Below are 24352 nucleotides of genomic sequence, written 5' to 3'. Positions count from 1 at the left end.
GTTGTACCGACATCTTTTCCTTGGACGCTATGGTGAACGGAGTAGCACATTGGGGAGTCTGGTCAACTGCCTGGCTAACGTTAGCAATTTCAGTTCGCTGTTTATAAAAAGATACATTGGTATCGCTAGCTGGCTATTTGCGTTAGAGTTGACCCACCCATTTAGGTCAAATATAGCTTGTTAGCTTTCTCAGTGTTGGTATAAGATGTATTTTATTGTTATACGTACCTGATTCTGAATGCAGGGCGGTGCTAGGCTGAATATCTGAGTCGGAGGAAGAGGCTGTTTGATTTTCCATACCCCTTTCCCATTTAACATTTTCCTAACCACAAAAATGTATAAAACCGTTGTAAACAGATTTTATCTTTTCCTCTTTATTTTTTTTTATTTCTGACTCACTGATTATACATTCACTGAAAAAAAACCCAAAAACTTGAAATTCAGGTTGAACTGCACTTACTTTCTACAAATGGAATAAAGGTACCAACATTTACACACTATGCTATGATTGCATTCAGAGTAGTAAACACCAGAGGACAAGTCCAGGAGGTTTGGACTTTAAAATACAACTGATGTTAGCAATGAAATGGCTCCATACCACAGTCTGAAAATACGAAGATGATTTGTAGAACCTGCAGTTAATGACTCGACAACTGTTCCAGAAGCTTCAGTGTTAATGGTTTTTATCCAAATGTCCAATGTTTTATGACAATGGCAGAAACAAAGTCTAGTTAGATTTAGGAAAAGCATGACATTTCAAAACAAAAGATGTGTGCAAGTCCTGTTTCTCTGAACCATTTGCATTTAGAGCATCCTCCTTGCTGTTTCTCCCTGATTTATTTACTTACTTGCCTTAAGAGCCAACTGCATGTAGGAGAAGAGTCGTTGCGTGACCCTGATCAGCCAATCAAAAGAAGGTGTTGGGAAACGTGTTGCTCTATCAAACTTTTTAGCAAATAAGAAAAATGGATTATACTTTATTTTTTCATACCAGAATGGTTAAAAGGGCTAAAGATTTTTCTTATTCAAGGTTTCAAACATGTAGTCATTCTATTAGTAAATAAAAAGACCCTTTTCAGGTTTTCACCCATAACTCACCCATACTTTAGTATGTTTTCACCTGCATTCAGAGAACAGACTTTTATCGAGACAGTTCATGGTCATAAAAACATTCATATGTTGAAGATTTAGAATGCCATCAGTGTGGGATGAAGAAGTGGTTTTGCTTTAATCAAGGGGTTCATCAGGGATGTATTCAAGGTACTTGAATTAAGCAGTTCTTATGGGTGAAAGGTTAGATCTAGGGTGTTCGCGAACATTACGGTCCCAAAACATGTTTTTGTTTTTACACAGAAAAAGCTTTGAAAGCACTGATTTGTTTTGTTATCATTTTAATGTTTGCTGCCTTTCTCTCTAAAAATATTTTCTATTCAAACGATGTAAAACTTTATCTTTAATCCTCAGGATTCGAATATTTTCACTCATTACTGCTGCAGTGAGATTGGCTCTTGTGAACATATTCTTAAAAAGATTTTCTTCAAAGAATCAGCCCTCTTTAACAATTTGATGCTTTCAACTCACTCATCTCTTTCTTCCTTCCTTTTTTTCTCTTTTTAGTGTGTTAAAGTTGGGCACTGATAGCTCCACTGGGCATAGGTATATGCCTAATGACTGTCCCAACATTGTGACTTATTACTTTGATTAATATATGATCATAAAGACTCATGAAGGAGCAGCACCATCTAAAAAGTTATGCTTTTCACATTTGTAGGGTAGTATTTCAGTTTGTATGTGTAAAAATATACTGTATACAGCATTTAGGTGTTTATTTTGATGTGCCATTGATACAATATGGGTGTTTATACATGAGTAAGAGAGAAGTTGTGAGAAGCCCTTTTAGTCCCAGGATGTGAAGACTCCAGGGATGGTAGAGGTTGGGGGAAGAGGAGGAAGATGGTTGCCTCTCGTAGCTCTTTCTAATTGGTGTACAGGGAGAGAATCTGGAGTCTGAAACTTGGATCAATGTAATTAAAATGGAAAGCCCCCATCCAGGCATTTAAAACACAACGATGCCAGCTTTTTACATGCTTGGGCTGCGGAGAGCACAACATGGCCAGTTAGCTGAAGAATGATAGTACAGATTCTCGCTTTAATTGTGTGTTTTTGTGAAGACCTGTATGGCGGTGTTTTTTAAGGGATAAATCAAATTTTCAGACCTCATTTTTGAAATATACCTTGTAAGGTAGCACTTTAGCACTTTGTGATAAAACTTGTGCTATGTAGTAGTTACAGTGAGTTCCCCACAGGGTTCCAGCAAAGCTTATGGATGTGTTTCATTTAAATAAAAGAGAAATAAACAAAATAAATCATTGCCTTCTTGGTCAGGTCAATCTTGGAAAAGAGGTTTTAATCTCAAGGATTTTTGCTTTGGTTAAATAAAGGATATGAATGAAAAAAGAGAACTAGTAGACGGAAAAAGAAATGTGAATTTGGAGGGAAAACGACAATCCTTTCTGTTCTGTTTGGAGTTTAAAGGTAATCTTCGCTACATTTTACAGTCAGTATGCTAGATTGACCATTTTAAAATTGTCATTCCCATATTTTGTCTGCATTATGATTAATTTCTTTACATACTATAATTATCCAATAAATCATGATCCATATTTCACTGTGGCATTACTAAAACCATTCAAACCCTACACACACATAGTAAAGCTCTTGTTTCACTCACACACATTCATCACTAATGGGTCCAAATGTGCTTGGATAACAGCCATATTTTGCCAGATGTGAAAACCTTTTAAAACTAGTACATGTTGTGATCTGATTTTTCCAGTGACCTGTGGCAACAAAAGAGAAAACAGTTTTATTAAAAGAGGTGCTGTACTCACCTCTAGAGGTCACCCTAGTGACTCTACTCTTTCTGTCTGAGCTCAGTGTGGGGCAGCAATACCATGAAGGGTTTTAAAAAGTAGGCAGATGTTTGCATAATTTATGACATTTTCAACTTTAAAAAAATATTTTTTGTAAAAGAATGACAGTGGTGATACTGGATTTCTTGTAGAGAATCTTTTGAGCGCTTTTATACAATAATTTAAGCGGCTTTAAGACATGAGGAAATGAAAGTGGCATATTTAAAAAGATAATATATAAATATAAATAAATTATTTGAAAAGCAATTTACCTGCTCATATTTTATCTTAAAAAATGGCATGTTGGGAGCACAGCTTGAGGCGCAGCGGTAGAACGTGCGACCCATGTACAGAGGACTTAGTCCTCAAAGCAGCTGTTCGGGTTCGAGTCCCGGCACGGTGATGTCTTCCCCATCTCTTCACCCCATTTCCTGTCAGTCACTAGTGGCGCATAATAAATAAATAACCCTTCTCAATAATAAATTAAAAAATCTTTATTGGCATTCCAAAAATCAAATCCGCTGGCCAGCTTTTTGCATGTGTTCAAGTCTTTCTTGGAAGGTCATTGTGCCAACACCCTAATCTTTAGCTTTCTTTACAGCTTCTCCATCAGATTCAAGTCAGGACGCTGGTTGGGTCACTCCAAAACGTTCATATTACTTCCAGTCAGAAGAAACATGTATGTAAAATGAAAGGATCACTTTAAATCAAAATTTCCCAAATAATAATAATCGGAATAATTTTACACCTACCTGTAGGTTTTCTGTTGGATTCAAAGCTACTACCCCTCAATCAATAAACCTGCACCAATGTTTTTCTTGTTTGTACGTGTAAAGGTTGAACTTAAATGAAATGTGCTCAAATCCAGTTATAAATGTTAGAAAGTAAGTTGCAATGTCACATTCCTGGAATAGGCAGGTTAGACCTTAAGGAAAACTGGAAGTCAGTATTACCTTCTTTGAAAAATGGATTCTAATAGGAAATGTTGCATATATTATTTATTAATATTTTTCATCAGACTCCCTCCCCCTGAGTAACAATTGTTTAGTAGAAAATAACTTTTTTTCAAGCCATAGATGAAGTGACAAACAATGCCATGCCAGCGGGGTCTAAATCCCACCCTACAAGTTACAAATGCTGCTTTTAATGCGCTGTGGACTTATTCTACCTTCAGTCGTATCTAGAGATTTTCTCAGTCTTCCCTTAGTCTTCGCTTCTGGGCCACGTGTGACATCAAGTATCTTTGTACGGTGCAGAGAATGTTTTCAGCTGAATTTTATATTTCCAATAATAAATGAGCAATTATTCTCCCTGTTTAGTGGCTGTTAAAAGGTGCACATTTAGGTGCATGATGGAAACATTTAGGTGAATGCATTGAGTCTGTCTTTAGCTACATGGCCAGCTTTCTAGAGTTTGTGTCATTTTAAAATGTTATGGGGTAAAAAGTGCAGTTGTAAAGTTAAGAAGAAACAGCCCATAATTATGACTTTTAAGAGGATCTTTGTTTATAGGTTTAGTCTCAGGTAGTAGTTATGTATTATGTTTTATTTGTGACAATTGAGCGAAGGTAGTAATGTGTTATATCGGAAGGAGTACTCTGAAATACAGTGGTGTCTGTGTGGTTTTTAAGATGCGTGTCTGTGTGTGTGTGTGTTCTGCCATCAGCAGCTCACACCCCTTAGACAGACAGCAGGCATGCGTATGCAGTGTGTCTTTCCCGAATATCAATGAACCGCGCACAGAGGCACGCACACAGTCTCACACTCACACACCAGGGCCGCAGAGGTCAGAGAGTGAGTCAATCATCTAAACCGTTGCGACGACACAGTCTGAAAAAGGAGCAAGTGTGTATTTTCTTGTTTTTGTGTGTGTATGTGTGGGTATGCATCTTTATGCATGTGTTTGTGTGTGTGCGTGTGTGTGTGTGTATGTGCGTGCGTGTGCACTCACTCTGAGAGCAGGAGGCCGGCAGCTGTCAGGGGCTAGGAGCAGCAGGCACTAATGAAGCAGATGAATAGTGCAAAAACTCGCAAATACAAACAGGACAGTTGACATTTTTCATCTGTCAAAAGCAGAAGATGCATGAAAATACGAGGGGGTCTTGTTTAACCCTTTGCCTCCTGGTGTCTGCTGTTGGCTGCTTTTTTTCCCTTTTTCTCCATGTTTCGGTCTCAGTCGTTTTTCTCTATGCTTTCAGAGAAATTTGGGCTTAAAGGCACTCAGTTAATTTAAAATATACACAACAGGGTGTGTTTGTTACAAAGCAATTAGGAGTGTTTTTTCCACACAGACCTCTACAGACAACTCAAATGAACTTTAATAGCAAAATGTATTTTCTTAAAGGAAGCCAGCTTAGTCAGAGATCAGTTGGATCTCTTCTTTTATTTTAAATATTTAGAACTCATAGTTTACTTGTTGGAAAGAGATGTAAAATAAATCTGTAGGTTGTCGATTGAGCTCACTAGTAAACTGTTCATGAAAAACACCTGAGCTTTCTGTTGTTTGCTTCACATGTGATGTATTTATACCCTGATGTGGCTGGATATTATTATTATTATTAATGAGATATTGTTTTGATTTAAATATTTAAATATGATGTGACCACAACCCTCAGGATGCAACCTTATATAAAAATATACCAAAATATAATTCAGTCCATTTATATTGAGCTGTTTTTCTCATTTGAAACATGTCATTTGAAAGAAATCGTAGAATCTGTTTTGCTTGAATAGTGGCTTGGCTTTCACTGACTATTATAGTCGGTGTCGGATAAAGACATATAGGTGAACTACCAAAACAGAACCAACAATAAGGTCCCCCCCAGTCAGTTCAACTCCTGGCCTGGTCGCCCTCTAAGACTGGACTGAGATAACTATGTTTTCTCTTGCCTCCACGCTATGCTTTGTTACATTCGATCTCCCAGGATGGACAGAACAGCTGTTTGCTTGCAGGCTGTTGAGCCCTAGAGCCGAAAGAAAGACTGAGCTGACAGAACCCACCCCAAGCAGAAAGTTGTCTGGTCCTGTCCTATGATGCTGGCAGTTCTGTATGGACGAACCCAAATGTCTTCCTTCTTGGAATTATAGTGCTTTAACAGCAAACCTTTGGAACCCTTTGTACCACGCCAGAGTCCAGTTTCTAGAGTGGATCACGCTGGTGTGAACCCATCCCGATCCCTGAAACGGACCAGAGAACTGCACCCTGACACGGTCACAGTTGCCAATCTTGGCGTGCTTTATCCGGACCCTGCAGCATGATTCTTGCTTTGTGAATGCTTGCAGTCCCAGCGTACCAAAAGCAGGAAGGGAGGATGAGACATAACATCACATTTGAGCAGAAGAAGAAAAACAAAGTAAGAGTCCAAATCCGATGACGAAAGAGTTTGAACATGATTTCTGGTGTTACTTGGAGCAGTGAAAAGGTGCTGGCACACAACTGCATTTGAACACCAAATTAGCAACAGAAACCTAGATGAGACAGACTTTCTTCCGTATGCTTTTTGCTTCTCGATCAGCACAATACCACCCCCAAAACAATCGGTTGCAACAGCATGACTTTGTTTGGTCCGGTCTGAAAATTTCTGTGTGAAAGCAAGCCGGGCCAACTGAAGGTGGGAATTTACCAATCCCTGGTCTGGATCAGCAGTGTGAATGCGCTGTTTATCCGTTTCCTCTTCCAGACTTTCCTGTTATAGTTTAGTTAGTTGAAATGACTCCAAATTATGTGTGAAACCCTTTAAACTTCAGAGATTTATACGTTTTTCATAAAACTATTGTGTCATTCAACTAATATCCAGGATGTTCAGTTCCTCATAGACATTTCACTTCAAAGAGTTTTTAGATTTTAGGTTTTGTTGTTTTTTAGATCACTGAAATAGGTTAGAGTGATCTTGATTCTATTAATGATTGCTTCATTAATCATTTAGTTTCAGTTGAAGTGCAAATATTGAGAGTTTTGCTATGGTGAATTTTTAGAGAAATATATTTTAAAAAATATATAAATTTCATTATTGTGAAACAATATACAGGGGTTGGACAATGAAACTGAAACACCTGGTTTTAGTCCACAATAATTTATTAGTATGGTGTAGGGCCTCCTTTTGCCACCAATACAGCGTCAATTTGTCTTGGGAATGACATATACAAGTCCTGCACAGTGGTCAGAGGGATTTTAAGCCATTCTTCTTGCAGGATAGTGGCCAGGTCACTACGTGATACTGGTGGAGGAAAACGTTTCCTGACTCGCTTCTCCAAAACACCCCAAAGTGGCTCAATAATATTTAGATCTGGTGACTGTGCAGGCCATGGGAGATGTTCAACTTCACTTTCATGTTCATCAAACCAGTCTTTCACCAGTCTTGCTGTGTATATTGGTGCATTGTCATCCTGATACATGGCACCACCTTGGATGTGGGGAAAACAGTAAAGGTGGACTCATCAGAGAACAATACATGTTTCTCATTGTCCACAGCCCAAGATTTGTGCTCCTTGCACTATTGAAACCAACGTTTGGCATTGGCATGAGTGACCAAAGGTTTGGCTATAGCAGCCCGGCCGTGTATATTGACCCTGTGGAGCTCCCGATGGACAGTTCTGGTGGAAACAGGAGAGTTGAGGTGCACATTTAATTCTGCCATGATTTGGGCAGCCGTGGATTTATGTTTTTTGGATACAATCTGGGTTAGCACCCGAACATCCCTTTCAGACAGCTTCCTCTTGCGTCCACAGTTAATCCTGTTGGATGTGGTTTGTCCTTCTTGGTGGTATGCTGACATTACCCTGGATACCGTGGCTCTTGATACATCACAAAGACTTGCTGTTTTGGTCACAGATGCGCCAGCAAGAAGTGCACCAACAATTTGTCCTCTTTTGAACTCTGGTATGTCACCCATAATGTTGTGTGCATTTCAATATTTTGAGCAAAACTGGGTTCTTACCCTGCTAATTGAACCTTCACACTCTGCTCTTACTGGTGCAATGTGCAATCAATGAAGATTGGCTACCAGGCTGGTCCAATTTAGCCATGAATCCTCCCACACTAAAATGACAGGTGTTTCAGTTTCATTGTCCAACACCTGTAGCTCCCTAAAGAGGAGAATTGACCCCTCAATAGCCTGAGAGTGATAAAATTTAAGATTTGACTGCTAAATCTTGAAACATAAGTATAATTCAACATGGCCATCATCATCGCCGCCTCAGGTTGCACCTGATATATGTTTTTAAATGTGACATACTTGGTGGTTAAGATGATTTTACCTTTTTTACTCATTCATCGTATAAAAGCTTTCGGTGTGTTTTATTTTAGAAACTCTGTAACTTTTATTTTTTGCATAAAACAATTATTACTTTCTAAAAACATTTTGTACTTTGCAGGGAATAAAAGTCATCTTCTTTTTAAGGGTGCCTCACTATAAATGACCACTTTAGCATCCAAAACACCATACAATCAGTTTTAAAAGTTTGTTGGGTTTTTTTCATGTAACTGCATCTTACACTAAATTCTCACTTCGTGTATCTCAGCCGCCTACTGTGCCAGCCTCAGCAGACTGTACATTTATTTTTCTCATCCTGTTGTAGTTTATTAATATATGTTTGATTAAAGGTTTAATGCACAGTGTTTAATTGTTTTACGGCGAGAGAGGGCTGGCTGAGATTCTCCTGCTGTCTTCTTGACGTCCTGCTGGAAGCTTTTGGTCAAAAATCTGTCAATCTGTTCAGTACAACCCAGGTTGTTTTCAATCTCTGTTGCATCTGAAAACTGAAAAACCAAAGCTGTATTCAGGTTGGAGATGAGGGACTTTTTGAACAGTGGCAATAAATTACTTTAAGAAAAAGAGTATTTCTTTTCTTTCCAAACCGCAGCCCAAACTATTCAAGATGAGATTATGAAAACAGGTGCCTCTGGTCTTTAAACATAATACCCAAATCTGTTGTTTCTCTTTTCTTATAGAAGGTACTCCTCGTCCAGGCCAGTTTTGGCACATCACGCCACTGAAAACTGCAAAGTTGGGAATAGTGTGCTGTGTTCTGGGAGCTCTTTTCATTTGAATAGAAACTACACCTGGTCAGGTGCTTTGTTAATGAATATGTTGTAGCTAGCAAAATAATAACCCCCTGCCAGTGTGAAAGGAATATGCCTTGCACGTAATATTTTTGCTTTATAACAGCAATCCAAAATATTTAAGTTGCTCTAATTATATCTTTGATGCACCAGGTTTTAACGTTTTTTTGCCACATATTGCTGTTTTCTCATAGAAAGACCTCCTGGCCCAGTGGTTTAGGGTTTAGTTATGATTCTGTCCTGTTAAAAAGAGAGAGGTTCCTCCGAGTGGTGCTAAAATGTAGATTGAATTAGACTGATGAAGGGAAATTAAAGCTAAATCTTGACAATAGGATTGGATTTTGTTTGTATTAAATTGATTTTAGACTTTGGACTGAATAGGATTATACTGTATGTGATTGGATGTTATTTAGGCCTTTTTGTCACATAAACTGACTTTAGAGGACGTATTTTGTAATCTGGGACTATAGAAACAAACTAAAATGAAAATAAAGTGATTATACTTAAAAATCTCTACGTTTATAACCCAGAATCTCCTGTTCTAAATAAATGTATCATCTCTCACGCAGCCACTTTTCTTCATTGATCCAACTCACAAATATTTTCTCTCTGCGGTGCCAAACATTTTATAATACAGCACCTTCACGCCGAGCTGATGTATTCTTCATGGAGGTAATCCATTTTGATTCACATGTGAAAACTTCCTCTTCATCAGCTTTCACACTCCCAAATAGCAGCCTGTCAAACACATACTTTTGTCTCCAAAACAATACACAGACAGCTGAAAAATAGTTGAGAAATTATTGTGTAAAACCTCCCTGATAAACCTGTGAAGTTTCTGTATATTTTCCCCTTGTTTAGCTTCTCTTTGCAGGTTTGGCACTTCACACTCTAGTGTGAGCTCATCCAGAGGTCAGAAGCAACCGTCAAGACTGAAATGTTCATCTAAATTTGGATCTGGAAAAATAGGCAAAACAGTGAGCCTGTAGGTAGAAGCAGCAACAAAAGTCACACAGAAAAATATGAGGAATTACTGTTTATTTACTGCCCTGAATCCTGTAATATTGTTGGTCAAAAAGCAGGACTACAAATTCATTACAACTTTACCGTTATGGTAGTATCACTATATGCAATAATCAATGTCGCTGCTTGGACTGCAGTAACTACTAGCTAAGTAAATACTTACCATGCACTCAGGCTAACTATGCCTGTAATGTATTTTGTAATGCTTGTTGTTAAAAGCAGCAGAGAGATGTTTCAGAAGGGTGTTAAGATGTTCTGGTAAAGTCAGGAAACTGCACCTAAGTTGTTCTATTGACAAAACAGCAGATGTAGCCAGAAGCAACTTTTTTTTAATAATAAAACCTCCCTGTTAAAATGGAAAAAAAAGAGTTTCAATGTTCTTCCTGTAGCTGAATAAATTATTCACTATGAAGTTATTTGTTTGCAGTGAATCCGAAGCAAAAAGACATTAACACTGTTTAGTTGAGTATTTGTTTACTTATCGCAAGTCGTGCGTTAACCAACATTATTTCTTACATTTTCATAATATTGTGCCGCCTGATCAAAAAGACGCTATCTTTTTTTTTTTTTACCTATGTGGATCTGGACCCGGGCCAAACAGCAACTCAACCCGGACCAACTTCAAGTTTTATATTTATGGGACTATAAGGAATTGGATATCCCAAAAAATAGAATATGGTACAATTCGGTAACTTATGGATTTTGTCTCATACATTGGAGGGTTTCTAACTCTAAGTGTAGCTAGCGTACCATTTACACTGATGGAAAAGAACAGTAGAAGTGTTTCTGGTGCTTAACTGTGAGGTGACCTTCAGCGATGGGGGTCAACTCTGCTTCAGATAGTCATGTGGGAGAGACCATAGCACGCTGCTATAACTGATATTTAATAGTTACATTTAAAGCCGTAGCTTTTGTCTTGACAAAATTAATTGGAACTGCTAAAAATAAATGTTACAAACCAAAATATCGATGAGTGCTATTAAAACAGTTATTAAAAGAGAAATTTAAACAGAAATATGGTCGCTGTTACAAAAAAAAACACGATTATTGGTAAGTTAAGGTAGAATGTAATCACAATAGTATTGCAGAGCATGTGATACTCATGAAGTGTATATTTTAAGTTCACATCTGTACCAAAAGTGTTGTTTCTTTAATTTAATTTTAGTGTTTGTGCTACGTTCTTATTATTTCTTATGAAACTATTAGTAGATAACTCTGAGGTAAATTTTTTGTAGCTCCATCACGCAGTTTTCTATCTGCCTTTTGTTTCAGTATTGGAGGAAGGCACGATGCCTTGTGAACAAAAAACATTCAATCATTGCCTAACTACATGTTGACATAGCCTCCACAGCTTGATCAAAAGCCAAGCCAGCCTGCCACAAATTTTATTTGGGGTTATTGCAAAACATTTGCTGCATGAGTATAAAGCCTTCACACATTATGCATATGGCACATGTGCACCACTGATACAGAACTGATGCGACTGTGACTCAAATATAGCAACGATTGCCTAGTATTATTTGGTGTCTACAGTGAAGATTTAGTCACCTCAGTATGCTGGATGCTTGAAAATGAAACTGACACTTGCCCTGCCTTCTAAATTTGGACCTTCAACCGTGAATTTGGAAAATCCCTATCCTGTATTATTTAATTTTAAGGCCCACTGTTATAAAACCAGCACAGTGGAAATAAACATGAATTGCACATTAATACATACTTATTAAGATTATGAATAACTCCGATTATCTGATCAAATGAACTTAAGCAAAGTCAGGTTGGTTATGAAATTTCCTAAAATCTAACTAATAAAAACTTTTAAGTATTTACTTTAAAATTATGGATTTAATGTACATGTCAGCTGGCAGGATAATAATAATTAGTAGATTAGTTTAGTAAATTAGAAAAAAGGAACGTCATGTTAGATTTCTCTTCCTAGAGACAGAAGTGATTTTTGACCTGTTTTTATTCACCAGGAAACACCTCCTTATGCTTTCCATTGAGCCACCCTCTTGGTCTCAACTGCTCTGCATATTTACGTTATTTGTCAGTAGAATGTAGGTTTCTTGCTGCTCCAGCAAACTGAAATATCCTTTGGTCTTGTATCCTTTAACTCCTACTTTTTAAGCAAAATCGCATATCTTTAGTCACAGTTTTGCGATGTAGGGCTGGGAAAAGACCAGCAAGCAGAAAAAAAAACATCTACTAGGAAAACCTTGAAGAGATTTTATTGTTTGTTTTGATTCACATAAAAATTAATGGTGCACTGATCTGCACAACAACTTTAGACTTATCGACTTGTTGTGTTTCACTAACCGTCCTTTAAGCCTCACGCCTGAGGAGCAGTTAACTGCACGGAGACTGACTAACACACGGTGCAGCGTGTACCACCTGTTGAGAGTTTGAGTATTTTACTTCCATTTGTCTTTGTAGTCTCACTTGCTCTCCTCTTGTCTCTATCCCTTTCTCCCTATACGTCTCCTCTCTATTTCTTTACATCTCTGTGCTTTAGATGGCAGCCTTACAGAGTCCCTTCTATGGGGATAAGATGAACCTCTACTCACTTTGCAAGAAAATAGAACAGTGTGACTACCCCCCTCTTCCTGCAGATCACTACTCAGAAGAGGTAAGTACTTCTACTGTTACCTGTTGCCTTTTTCTGCTGTGTCATGAAATAGATGTGGGCTTGTTCTGTGTCGTTAATGTGTCTATTAATAATATTGGTTTCTTAACAGTTGAAAACAAGCATGACAAACACCTTACTGACCTTTTATTAACTTATTTTTGTAACTTTTCTTTTTTTTAACATTAGTAAAATCCACCCATCTGTCTGACCCGGTGCACGGAGTATAACTGATCAAAAGACCAGCAGTGATTTTATCCATTTGGAAATTAAATTCGTGTATCAAAAACACATGGCCATGCTTAAAAGGAGAGTCAAAGTGGGCTAGAGTTTCTCAAAAATCATCGTTTAATCATCTACTTTACTTCTGTGAGGACTTTCTCGTGCATAAAAATGTAACATAGTCAGACTTCTGGTTAAATTTTGCCCTTTTGCTGATTACCGATGACAAGCATGAGAATCTGTGTGGCTTTTTCTTTGCATGTCATCTTCATGTGGGTGGAGGTTATTTTTCTTCTAAATGCACTCAGGCAAATGCTTCTTTAAAAAAAACAACTACCTACCAAGACAGACGAGACATACCCACAGATGTATGGTAGGTGTTTACCATACATCCATTACAGATTTTTGTTGTCAGGTTTGCTTGATTGCTGAAAATTTAGTACAACCGACTCTTGTTTTCTATTATGTTTTCAATACTACTTGTTTAAGGGCTGAGTTTTATCTCCAGTTTTGGATTTTTCTCTAAATAAATGCAAATTATAGCTGTTTCTTATGTCTTTGTGGTGATATGCGTGTTAAAAGTTAAAATCTATAAGTAAAGCTGGAATAAAAATACAACAATCTTAAAAACCTTTCATGTATTGATAGTTAGTCCACCAATAAAATAAAACATCAGAATGATCTTTTGGTTGATAATCACCCAATAAATGAAAAAACAAAACATGTAAGTAGTTCACCATTAAAATAAAACAAAATCCATTTTTATCGTGTTTATCACTATTAAATATCTTTCACAGACATATAGAAATCATGAAAATATATTGCTGCACCATTAGAGTAAGTGTCGTATTTTTCTATTTAAAATTATTTGTCTACAACTGAAACCACTGGAAAGTCTAGTTTAATGCAATCAGATCTGTTGCATTTGGCATAATTTTGTTCTTATAAGCAAAAAGGATTGCATACTATCGTTTTCTGCAGAACCAATCGCATGCTGGCTTTTTGAAGGAATGTCCAATTTCTAGGTCACATTTATTCAACCACTACTTGGATAAGCATCACCTTGGGAGGGAGCTTTAAACCTCAGTTGTCCATGAAGATAAAGACACTATCTGGCCTTCAGAACAAATCTGACACACAATCCACAGCTCAAAATAACTGGTTGAATTGATTTTTTATTTTAATCATTATTAATTTATACTTTAAATGCAAATCCTGTAGAGAATAAGCTGAAATTATACCTCGGTAATTACTTCATTAGGCTAATAAGAGCTCTTACTGAGGTATTTTAAGCCTTTGTGGTGTCTCCATGTGTGTTTCTGTACTTGCAAAAAACTGTGCAAGTGTATATTTGTAACAGCAACTCTCTCTGCACATACACACTCACACATACACCATGCTGAGCTTCAGCGTTACCCCACATGTCACCCCCATCCTGGAGAAAGGAAGACAAAGCGAAAGAGAGCGGGAATGATAGAGCGAGAGACAGGGCGATGGAGAGATGGAGATGAGGGGGGTGCCTGCAGCGCCTGTCTGGATGTAAACAATGCTCCTGAAGGATCGGCAGCAAACTGTCAGCTGCTCATCTTTGTTGTGTCATTTAACCATCTCCGTCTACGCTCCCCTCCCCACCACCAACACCTTCCTTCGCTAGCCCCCCCCACTCTCCACCTGACACCCCCACCTCACTCACCATGCAAAGAAGCGCATAAATATTTTACATATCTGCCTCCCTGCACGCCCTCCGTCTCCACTCTGTGCGACTAATTCTCAGACTGTCTGAATTTGCATCTTCCTCTCACTCTTTTTAACCCCCCCATACACACACACACACGCACTCACATGCACAACTACCACGCAACGGCAGCCAGGAAGTCGACATACGGTTACCATAGCGACCTTGTGTAGATGGTTTTTCTTCTCATTGCATCTTTTATTTTATTTTTTTAATGATGCATTGACTGTTGCGGCATGTCACTGCCATCAGTCCTGTCTGTCTGCTCCAATCAGCCGCTGCGTCCAGCCTCCGGTGTAACTGGTGTCCCTGGCTGGCGGTGGAGTGGCGTCAGGGTGCGTCCATGAGGTGTGCATATGTAGACTCGGGTAAAGTGGATTTAGCTGACCAAAACCCGAATAGTGCACCAATGTGTCCTGGTTAGGATGGTTTGTTATTGCTGTGTTGAAACAACCTGCAGGACGTTTGTTCATTTTAAATCCCACATGTTGTCAGTAAAGCATTATTAACCTTATAATTTCTCTCTTTACCTCCCAACCATTATTCCCTATTTCTTTTACCAGCTGAGGAACCTGGTAGATATGTGCATCAACCCCGACCCGGAGAAGAGGCCGGACATCACCTACGTGTACGGCATCGCCAAGCACATGCAGGGCGTCACACAGGGCTGCTAAGCCTGGAGTTGCACACACACACATACTACGCCCTGCAGAACTCCTCCACACACCCACTCCTACCTTTTAAATTGTACTCCAAAAACAACGTTTTCCCATCACACGAAAACTTACTCCAGAGATTAACTCCTGGTGATACCTGGTACATGAAGCAGATTTTTACTGTCAGGGTAAAGTTCATAAAATACCAGAAAGGAACCCAGATTCAGTGATTCAGATTTTCAATCTTAGCATTTGAATTTCACCTTTTTTTCTTAAAGGTTCAACAAACTGTCTCAGTTTGTGTTTGCTGGCATCCATCCTGCAGATGTGATCATCATTTACCTCAGGTAGTGACTTTAGTTGGTAGAAATAGTGACTTTTCAGACCCTGTTAACAACGTCTTCCCGTGTTTTCAGTGATTTGCTACTTTTTGGACAGTATTGCACAGTGAAAGAAAGTTAATGTTCTCTTTTGATGTCTGTTAGAATATGTGCCATGCACAAGTTTCCTTTTCTCCTTTTTCACATTACAGCCACAACTTTAAGGTATTTTATTGGGATTTTATGTGATAAAGCAACACAAACTAGCGCCTAATCGGAAGTGGAAAGAAAAGGATACGCGGTTCATTTAGCAATTAGGCCTTAATGTTGTATTTAAAACAATTTAAGAAATGCCTACATTTCACTATCAGACTGTGTTCTATGATGAAAAGTAAGTAATTTATGGTAAACAACAACAACGACAACGTATTTGTCTGGAGCGAGGTGTCAACAAGTGTTCGCACCATTGTGTGAAAGGGGTCACATGCCTCAGTCAGCCGGGAGGTGCTCAATAGAGCAACCAAAACAAGGACCGAAGTTTCCAATTCCTCAACTACTTTCTACTCCTCAAAGAAAGTTTAGACAGCGTCCTTCTACAAAACTTTCTTGTAGAATTTACATTGGAGATTCCTTTAAAACATGGAGGGAGCTTTGTGATCTCCTAGGGTTTAGAACTGATGAAGAGTTGGCAAAGTTTTGTTTGAACAGCTAAAACAATTGTATTTTAATGAGTTATAATGAAGATATTTTTAAATAACACAAATAATGCTGTAAATAACTGTAACATAACGTGTTTATAATAGGCCAGTGTGGCGCTAGCTTCAATGCTAATCAGACCTAGATTACATGTAATGTCAGTCTGTAGTTTGAACATCAAGGTAACTGGAAGAGGAGGGAGGTGAACGAATGGGGATTCATCTTACATTGAATGTAAGGTAGGTTCAGTGATTAGTATGTTCAACCTACATTTCAGCTCCTTCAGGATGGGAAGGGGAGCAGGGCCGCGGGCTAAAACGGTTAGATTTCTAAATCTCCTCTTTCTCTCGCTTGCTTAAGAAAAGTTACGGAATACAGCTTTAATTTTGGTCTGTTGCATAAAATCCCAATAATATGACCTAAGGTGTGTAGTTATAATACAGAATGTAAAAATCATATACATATAAAAGCACATGAATACTTTTTAAGGGCCTATAAATATTAGACGCCCAGGAAGATAACAGTTAGGACAAACCTAAGCAAGGCCAATAAGTACTCCGCAAGAACAGAGAAACTGTTCTTTTATCTCAGATAGCAAGAACAACGTTCTCTCTGGCCAGGGCGTTGCATACTTCACAAGTACTGAAGTGCACAGCTCTTTGTATATACTTGGTTGTCAGGCACCACCACAAAAAAGCAGAAACAAGCTGCAAGGACCCCGAAACCGAGGCCCACAGAGAGAGAAATGTTGAGGCCTGAACACTCAATCTTTTCTGCTCACCAGAAATTTATAGAAAATATATTTAGCTTTTTTTTTTTAGTAAATGTTCTAGATGGAGATGGTGATGGGCTCAACAGTTAGTCAGGAAATAGAGCCTTTGTGAAAATGTGCCATGTTGGCTTTGAGTGTGTAAAGAAATTCAGAAGCTTACTGCATCTTGAGAAAACCCTACCATTTTAGTGGAGATCTGTTTTCACTGAGTGACAGGAGCAAATCTGAAACAAAGCAAAGCAATTGATGGTTGATATGTTGTTGTGTTGCACTTTTTTACCCTGGCAAAGCAAGGCTGGCAGGGTTATGTCAAATGAATGTATTAGAAAAGGAAGAATCATTTACAGGATAGACTAGAGACGTGCTTGGGGGAGAACATGGGCAAATGTCTCCACAACACTTTGAATGTTAGTCATTTTGACACCTTTGTGTTGTCTGGAAACTTCACAATGTCTCTTTTGACAGCCCCTATAGTCGCTGAAGCTGTAACAAAAGCAGTTTTATATCTGCTTTTTACCCTTCCTGTGACACCATGTTTTCTTCTTAGCTCAGCTCCAGCGAGGTACAAAGTGTCAGGTTGTTCGGGGTCTGTAAAAGTCACAAAGAAAACATTAGGAAACTGAAATAAAGCAGTGTCGTTCCTAAATGGTCCAGCAGACACATCTGACCCCGCACACTCATGGCAGCCCTTTTAGTATTGCAGTGTACGTCTCGCTTATGCTACAAATAAGAGATCACTGTCAAGCCGTCCATGCTAGGAAAACACCTCAGCGAGTCTAAGTTGTGTTCTCAGTCAAAGTATAATAAGAAAGTCAATCATTATCAGTCTATATGAAAGTATGTTTTATTGAACGTATAAAAACCCATTTAGAGGAAAAAAAGCCATGATGGGATAATTTTTTTACTGTACATACACGTTGCGGGGATGAACTATTGGTTAGTGTATATGTTTTTCCAGTGAAATGGTTTACACCAGTGTTTCATGAAAACCAGCACTGACTGTAACTGGTTTACATTTTAATGATGAAACAATTCTGAAGGTAAATATATAGTGATTAATAACACTATTTCAGTGTCTACTAAACCCCATAACCCTTTCAAATAACCCCTGTTTTTATTTTCTTGTTTTCTCAACATCTAATACATCGTGTGTGATATATACAGAATCGGTTAACAGAATATGTTAATGTGTCTATAGTTACAGAAATACAGAGATTTACAGCAAATACAGTGTTTGCTATTTTTGTTTTGCAAGTTTATGTATACCTTTGGATTTAGGCTCTTTTCTATGACTGCTTCTCCCCCTCAACCACAGTCCTGACCATGTTTTATCAACTAGCATCAGGATAGCACCAAAACATTTCAGTATTCTCTTGTATCTGTCTGGGAGTTGTTACTTTGACTTTCTTCTTTGAAATGTTAGTTTTGGTGATGTTTTTTTTTTTTTAAATTTGGCATATTAGCATAGAAACTAAAGTACTAAAGCTGACTCTGCAGTGCCTGCAGGAGGCAGGCTTTCATATATTTTCTGGATGCATAATTAATTAAAGCATTTTCTGTATGTAAATTTACCTAAAAAAAGCCTTTAAGCTTTCTTCCGTTTTCTTCTGCATGGCCACTGAAGTTGTTTTTGAAGAGTCCAGAAAGTAAAAATGCAAACATTGGCAATATTTATTATCTTGGTATATTTAGTGTCTTTGTCAGTATTTCATGACAAATGCAATACACATCACAAACACATTGTATGCTAATTAAAATGAATAAAGCTTTACCGTTTTTGTGGACATTGAACTGAGTGAGGATTGATTCTTGTTGTAATACCAGATTATCCTACACAGAACGTGTATTATCTATCTCTAAAAGGTTTGCATTTTATTAATCCACTTAGATAAACTTCAGGGTAACATTTGCAGCGTCGCAGTAATCATATGTGGAGTGTTATTTGGAATCATGGAAAATATAGAATGCAATAAGTAACTCCCAAAAGGTATTCTGGTTGTTATCCTTTTCTCTGTGATATGTGCAGCGACCTCCATATTCTTCGGCACCTTTAGTAAAGATGTGGACCTGCCCCTTGCAGAATGGCCGCCACACCTCTTACAACCCTCTAAGGATAAGCAGGTATAGAGGATGGATGGATGATCTCCTGAAAATTTATGGGGGGGGGGGGGGGGGAATCCAACATTCAATTTGACTACATTTATTCTGTGGACAAAAAAATAACAGGTGTCAAAGTTATTGCCCCGCTAGAAATTCCTATAAAATAAGTTGTACTTTGGGGGGCGTGGCGTAGCGGTAGAGCACATGACCCATATTCGGGTCCTGACCCCAGAGACCTATGCTGCATGTCCTCCTCCTCTCTCCACCCCACTTCCTGTCTGCCTACTTTGAAACGATAACAAATAAAGGCCCCTATATGTTACTTTATTAAGTTTATATTGTCTAGAAACTTTTAATTATGTCAGCATTACATCATTTTTTTTCTAGGGTGTAAATATCTTAAATGGGCTCTTTTCACTTACCCACTATATAAAATGGGAAAGACAATAGAACATGCCATTCAATGGAAAGTTAATCCTTATCTTTCTCATAGTTAGATTCAGACCGATAATTAAATCAGTTGAAGGCGTCACAAACACGGATGAACGAGGACCCAGGTTCATCTTGACACCAATCACGGTAAGCAGAATGGCAGGAAGGGGAAAGATGTCTCCAAACCTCAATGTTTAGGAACTGCAGCAAATTTATTTCAGTGAGTACGCATTGCTGCAAAAAAAAAGATGGCAGGCCATTGCAAACAGTTCATTCGTTAGTGGACCTTTAGGCAAGAGGAAGACGAAACTAATCAATGATGTTGGAAAAACATGTTGAAGCTGTGTGTGGCAACTAATTCAATAAAACGTATTTGAAACAGCACATTTATTTTGCTCCAGAGTTTTGTCTGTGCTGACAGGACTTTAAAACATTTCACATAAAACACAATCTGATTAATGGTTAAGAAATCAGCATCAATTTTATTTACTTATAACACAATCCTGATGTTAACAAAGCCTTAAAAATATAATGAACATGAATAAACAGCTGACGTTTTGGCACTTAAACTATTGAAGCTTTCTCATATTATTTCATTCTAACACATTTTTAAGAAAAAGTTGAAAACTAAGTGGTGTTTTGGTCTGCAGCCTCATCAGATGTTCACCAGTGAGTTTCTTTATGTGGTTAAGAGGTGATTTATTACCAGAGGCTGCGACAACAAACAGGAAGCCTGTCATTACAGGACAATGTTTCTAACTTTGCTCTATTATAACAACAAATAATGACTCCCCTATCAGAAGTTAAAGCCAGAGTATATTTATAAGTATTTCTGACCTCACATATTGGTCTAGTTAAAACCTGTGAACAAAGTTTACTCGCTCTGTTACATTAGGCATCATTGGCAACATTGTGGAGGACATTGATCAGCTGAAATGTTTATTTTTGTAAAAATAGAAATGATTAAACAGTCAAAATTCATTGTAGAGGTTTTACATTCTGGATGTCCTCCTGATGAAGAATGCCACACAGTGTGCTGCTGCTATGATGATGATATAGAAGATCAAGAGGCCAAATCGGAGCTTGTAGTTGTCTGTAAAACAGTTATAACAGATGTTAATGCGGTAAGTATGATAACTTTGTTCTTCTTTCCACTGAGGTTCGGTAAATATCAACACACCACAGTTAAACATAAATTGTTTAAGAATTGTTAATAGTTGTGTTTCTTTAAACTTATTAGGAGAAAACATGAATGTTCCTTCGGTCAAACTAAATGTAAAAACCATCAAACAAATTTAATTATTATTAAAACAGTTGGTATTTGTAGACTGCATTAATTTCTCACCAGAGATATTTTCTTGGTAACTTACTTCCAGGCTGGGTCTTCTCTTTAAATGTTTCCCCTTTGAAATCACGTCGATCACCATAGATGGGACGGACTTCACAGATGTAATCCTCGTATGGTTTAAGGTTTTTTATTTCACACCTTCCTCCATCAAGAAGATTCATCATCCTTCCTTCATCTGTAGCATAATCTGATGATTGATTTAACAACAGCAGGTTATTATAAAGAGATGTAAAATGACTGACTTTAAGGATAAAGGTTAAAACGTTAATGAAGAGTTTGGTCTTTATCTGAAGTTAAACATTAAATAAAGAGAACATTTCCTCCACATGTCACAGAGCTGCTTCAATAAAGTGACTTTTAGGAAAATTTCACAGCTTAGGGTTTTTCACTGATCTCGGACTTTAATTTATGCTCAGAAATAAAATTGATAGATATATTAGTTAGTGTTTATTTAACATAGTTATGCTAATTTAAATGTGTTAAATGTTCTTTGATGTAAATATATTAGAGAAGATCAAATCTAATTATTTTACTTACATTTCTTGTCTTGACAGCTGCAGCTATAAGAGAGGTTCGTCAGACTGTGGAGAACACCTTGACATTTATCACTGGTTGTTTTCCAGTTCAGCTCAATGGAAGTATTGGTTGATCTGGCCTTCAGGTTTCTTATTGTAAAATCTGTTGGAAGCAAATAAGAAGCAACAATTAATCCAGTTGCTGATCATGTTTTTCACTCCAAACTGTGTTCGTATGATAACTTTGTTCTTCTTCTTTTCACTGAGGTTCGGTAAATATCAACACACCACAGTTAATGTTGAACTGGACAGGTGGAGTGGTCTTATTTATGAAGACACCGTTGTTCTTGATGTGACCAGTACAGCTGTAGTCTGTGAACGGCTTCATGTCAGAAGGTTCAACAGAGTTATTGTCCTTTCCTGAAGAAACACAAAGATGAAATCATTTCTGCAGGACCTTTTGTTCTGAGATCAGCACTGATCAGCTGTTAGCTTTATTCCTAACATTTTGACACATTTAGAGAAAATAAATATTCTGAACTAATTTACAGATAGAACGTGTTAAACATTATGACACAATAACATATTTCTGATCACTTTAAATATATCTTTTAGTAAGAATCTGTGTTTCTGACAGTTGTAGTTTTTACTCACCTGAACATTTGTACTCAACACTGAGATTTTTACAGTTTGAAGGAAACTTTGTTTCTATCTTTGCAGGAAGTTCAGTGGGTGCAGTCTGATTTATGTCATTTGGATCAATGAAATCTGGAGATAAAAAATGACAAATGATTGTAACTAAAATCACATCCACAGAAGAGAGATTTCATTATTAATATGTTTTGTACATACCAACAGGAACATATTCAGAGGAGTTCAAGGAAATGTTGCAGTTTTTATCAGGGAACTTCAAAACAAAATCAGTGCAAATGTCCTCATAAGCAGGTTTGAAACGATACGATCCATTGATGAACTCTGCAGCTGAAACCTTGTTGTGTTTTGATACTAAAGAGCTGATGTTCCAACCACTTTGGTAGCACAAATATCCAGAAGGACAGGAGGCTTTTTTAATGTCTTGTTCACCTGAAATACAAATAATATTTGTTTCAGTCTGACTTCATTAAATAAAATAAGATATGAGAATATTTAATATTTTACTCACTCATTCCAGTTGTTGTTATTGTTGTTTTATTATCAGTTTTTTTACAGGTTATTTCTGTACCATTAGTGGGAATCAGAGTGACGATTAGCTCATATTCGGTGCACGGCTTCAGAGGTTTGATTTCATGAGTTGAGTTTTCATTGGAGAAAGAAACAGTGGATCTCCTTTTAAATCGACCTTCCTTCTCAGCAACGTCTATGGTGTAGTTATGAGGAGTAAAATATGTTATCTTCATCAGGAGACCAAACTGGACCGTTTCAACTCTGTAAGAACCTGCACAGCAACAGATTCACATTTTGTAATTTGAGGAAACTACAAGATTGAATATTTAATGTCAAACGGCTGTTACTGAAGACGGAAAAATACTCTCTAATCATTGTTATCCAAACCAAAAGGGTTCTCTTTATAAGAATGGACAAGCAATGAAAAAAGACAAAAATAATAAACTTGTGTTTTTTACGAGGTCAAACCTGATACTCACACTTTGGGTCTGATTCTGCTGCTGGAAGACAAGAGAAAAATATTAACATATGATCAAAATGCATTTTCTAAAACACCTGTTTAAGTTACAGCAAATCGCCGTCTGCAGCGCGATTCTCTGCAACACTAAAGTCCAAATCCTAAAGTCTAATAAACAATATTTGACCAGAGTCACATAAAATAAAGAGTAAAACTCCAAGATGTGGTGGAAGCGCTCTTAGTGGTGTTTAGTTGATTGTCTGGAAGTGAGAAGTAAAATACCTCTACTAATAATAATTATAGTATTTAATCAACATTTTACTACCATCTTTAGCTAGTTTTAACTGTGTGATATTCTCAAATTGTTTTATATAATTCTGCTCGCATGTAAAAGTTTAGTTATTATAGTTAACATCTTGGAGAAATACGACACAGAATATGAATATTTTCCATAAGTCCTTTTTTTCTAAGTTTCAATACCAGATTTTGTTAATGTTATTATGTGAGGTTGTGGCTCATTTTCATGGAAGATTTTTTAAAAGCATCTTAGAGAAAATGTAAAAAAAAAAAAAAAGCACCGTATTAAAAGTGAAATGAAATTAATATTCATCCTTTTCAAACACAAAAAATACTTCAAAAGCAAGAGTTGTTTTAAAACCTTGATTTTATGCTCTCTAACATAGCAACAATTTATAGACCTTTTATTCTGTAAACTGGTTAGATAATTAATATTTTTAATGCACACAACACATATTATTGGTCTAAATGTTTATAAAGTTGACCATTATGTTAAATATAATTACCCACCTCGGACCAGGGCACTGCTGACAGCCCATATCAGGAAGGTAACTCCATTCAGAGCTGCCATATCCAGGAGTGTCAACTTTCTTAGCGATGCAACTAATGTAAAGCGCGTTTTTTTAATCAGCATCTAACGCCTAGTCTGCAGAATCAACATTTAACAGTTTCTGTTGTACGACATAGTGCAGGAAAAGAAGATAACCACATGCCTAGACCACAGATATTTATACATTTGTCTTAATGAGTCTTACAGTTTGTTCTGGGTTTGCAGATATATGTGAGTTTCTGCATCAAGTAGTTTGTGCTGCACATTAAAAATAAAAGCTCAAACCAGGTTTATGACTTTATTATAACAGATGTTCATGGACCAAAAGTGCAACTGGTAGTTATGAAAACTAATATTTCCCACTTATGTATAAAAACTATGTCTTGTTTGTGTGAATTCATACTGCCATGATGTGCTGAGCTGTGGTTACCTGACGCTGAGTGCAACCATGTCACAGATGCATTCAAGATTCA

At 37.4% G+C, this 24352-nt stretch overlaps 2 protein-coding genes across 2 annotated transcripts in view; one reads left to right on the top strand and one right to left on the bottom strand.

Annotated features, from left to right (window-relative positions):
* The window catches only part of nek7 (NIMA-related kinase 7), a 113364-nt gene extending 94557 nt beyond the window's left edge, over window positions 1–18807 (top strand). Inside the window, exons 9-10 of the mRNA XM_047375172.1 lie at window positions 12505–12618; window positions 15136–18807. Coding sequence (XP_047231128.1) covers window positions 12505–12618; window positions 15136–15246 — 225 coding nt within the window. The 3' untranslated portion in view covers window positions 15247–18807. The remainder of the gene's footprint in view (window positions 1–12504; window positions 12619–15135) is intronic.
* A 1733-nt stretch (window positions 18808–20540) lies between these two features.
* On the bottom strand, window positions 20541–23930 carry LOC124873892. Its single transcript, XM_047374920.1, has 8 exons — window positions 23840–23930; window positions 23055–23075; window positions 22574–22846; window positions 22264–22494; window positions 22066–22179; window positions 21700–21831; window positions 20919–21083; window positions 20541–20641 (listed from the first exon to the last, which is right to left on the bottom strand). The coding sequence occupies exons 1-8, from the start codon at window positions 23898–23900 to the stop codon at window positions 20541–20543; spliced, it is 1098 nt and encodes a 365-aa protein (XP_047230876.1). The 5' UTR covers window positions 23901–23930.
* Window positions 23931–24352: the final 422 nt, after the last annotated feature.

The sequence above is a fragment of the Girardinichthys multiradiatus genome, chromosome 9, assembly GCF_021462225.1.
Source record: "Girardinichthys multiradiatus isolate DD_20200921_A chromosome 9, DD_fGirMul_XY1, whole genome shotgun sequence".
NCBI classification, from domain to species: domain Eukaryota; kingdom Metazoa; phylum Chordata; class Actinopteri; order Cyprinodontiformes; family Goodeidae; genus Girardinichthys; species Girardinichthys multiradiatus.
Note: the sequence above shows the minus strand (reverse complement) of the source record. Positions and strands in the feature narration are given on the sequence as shown.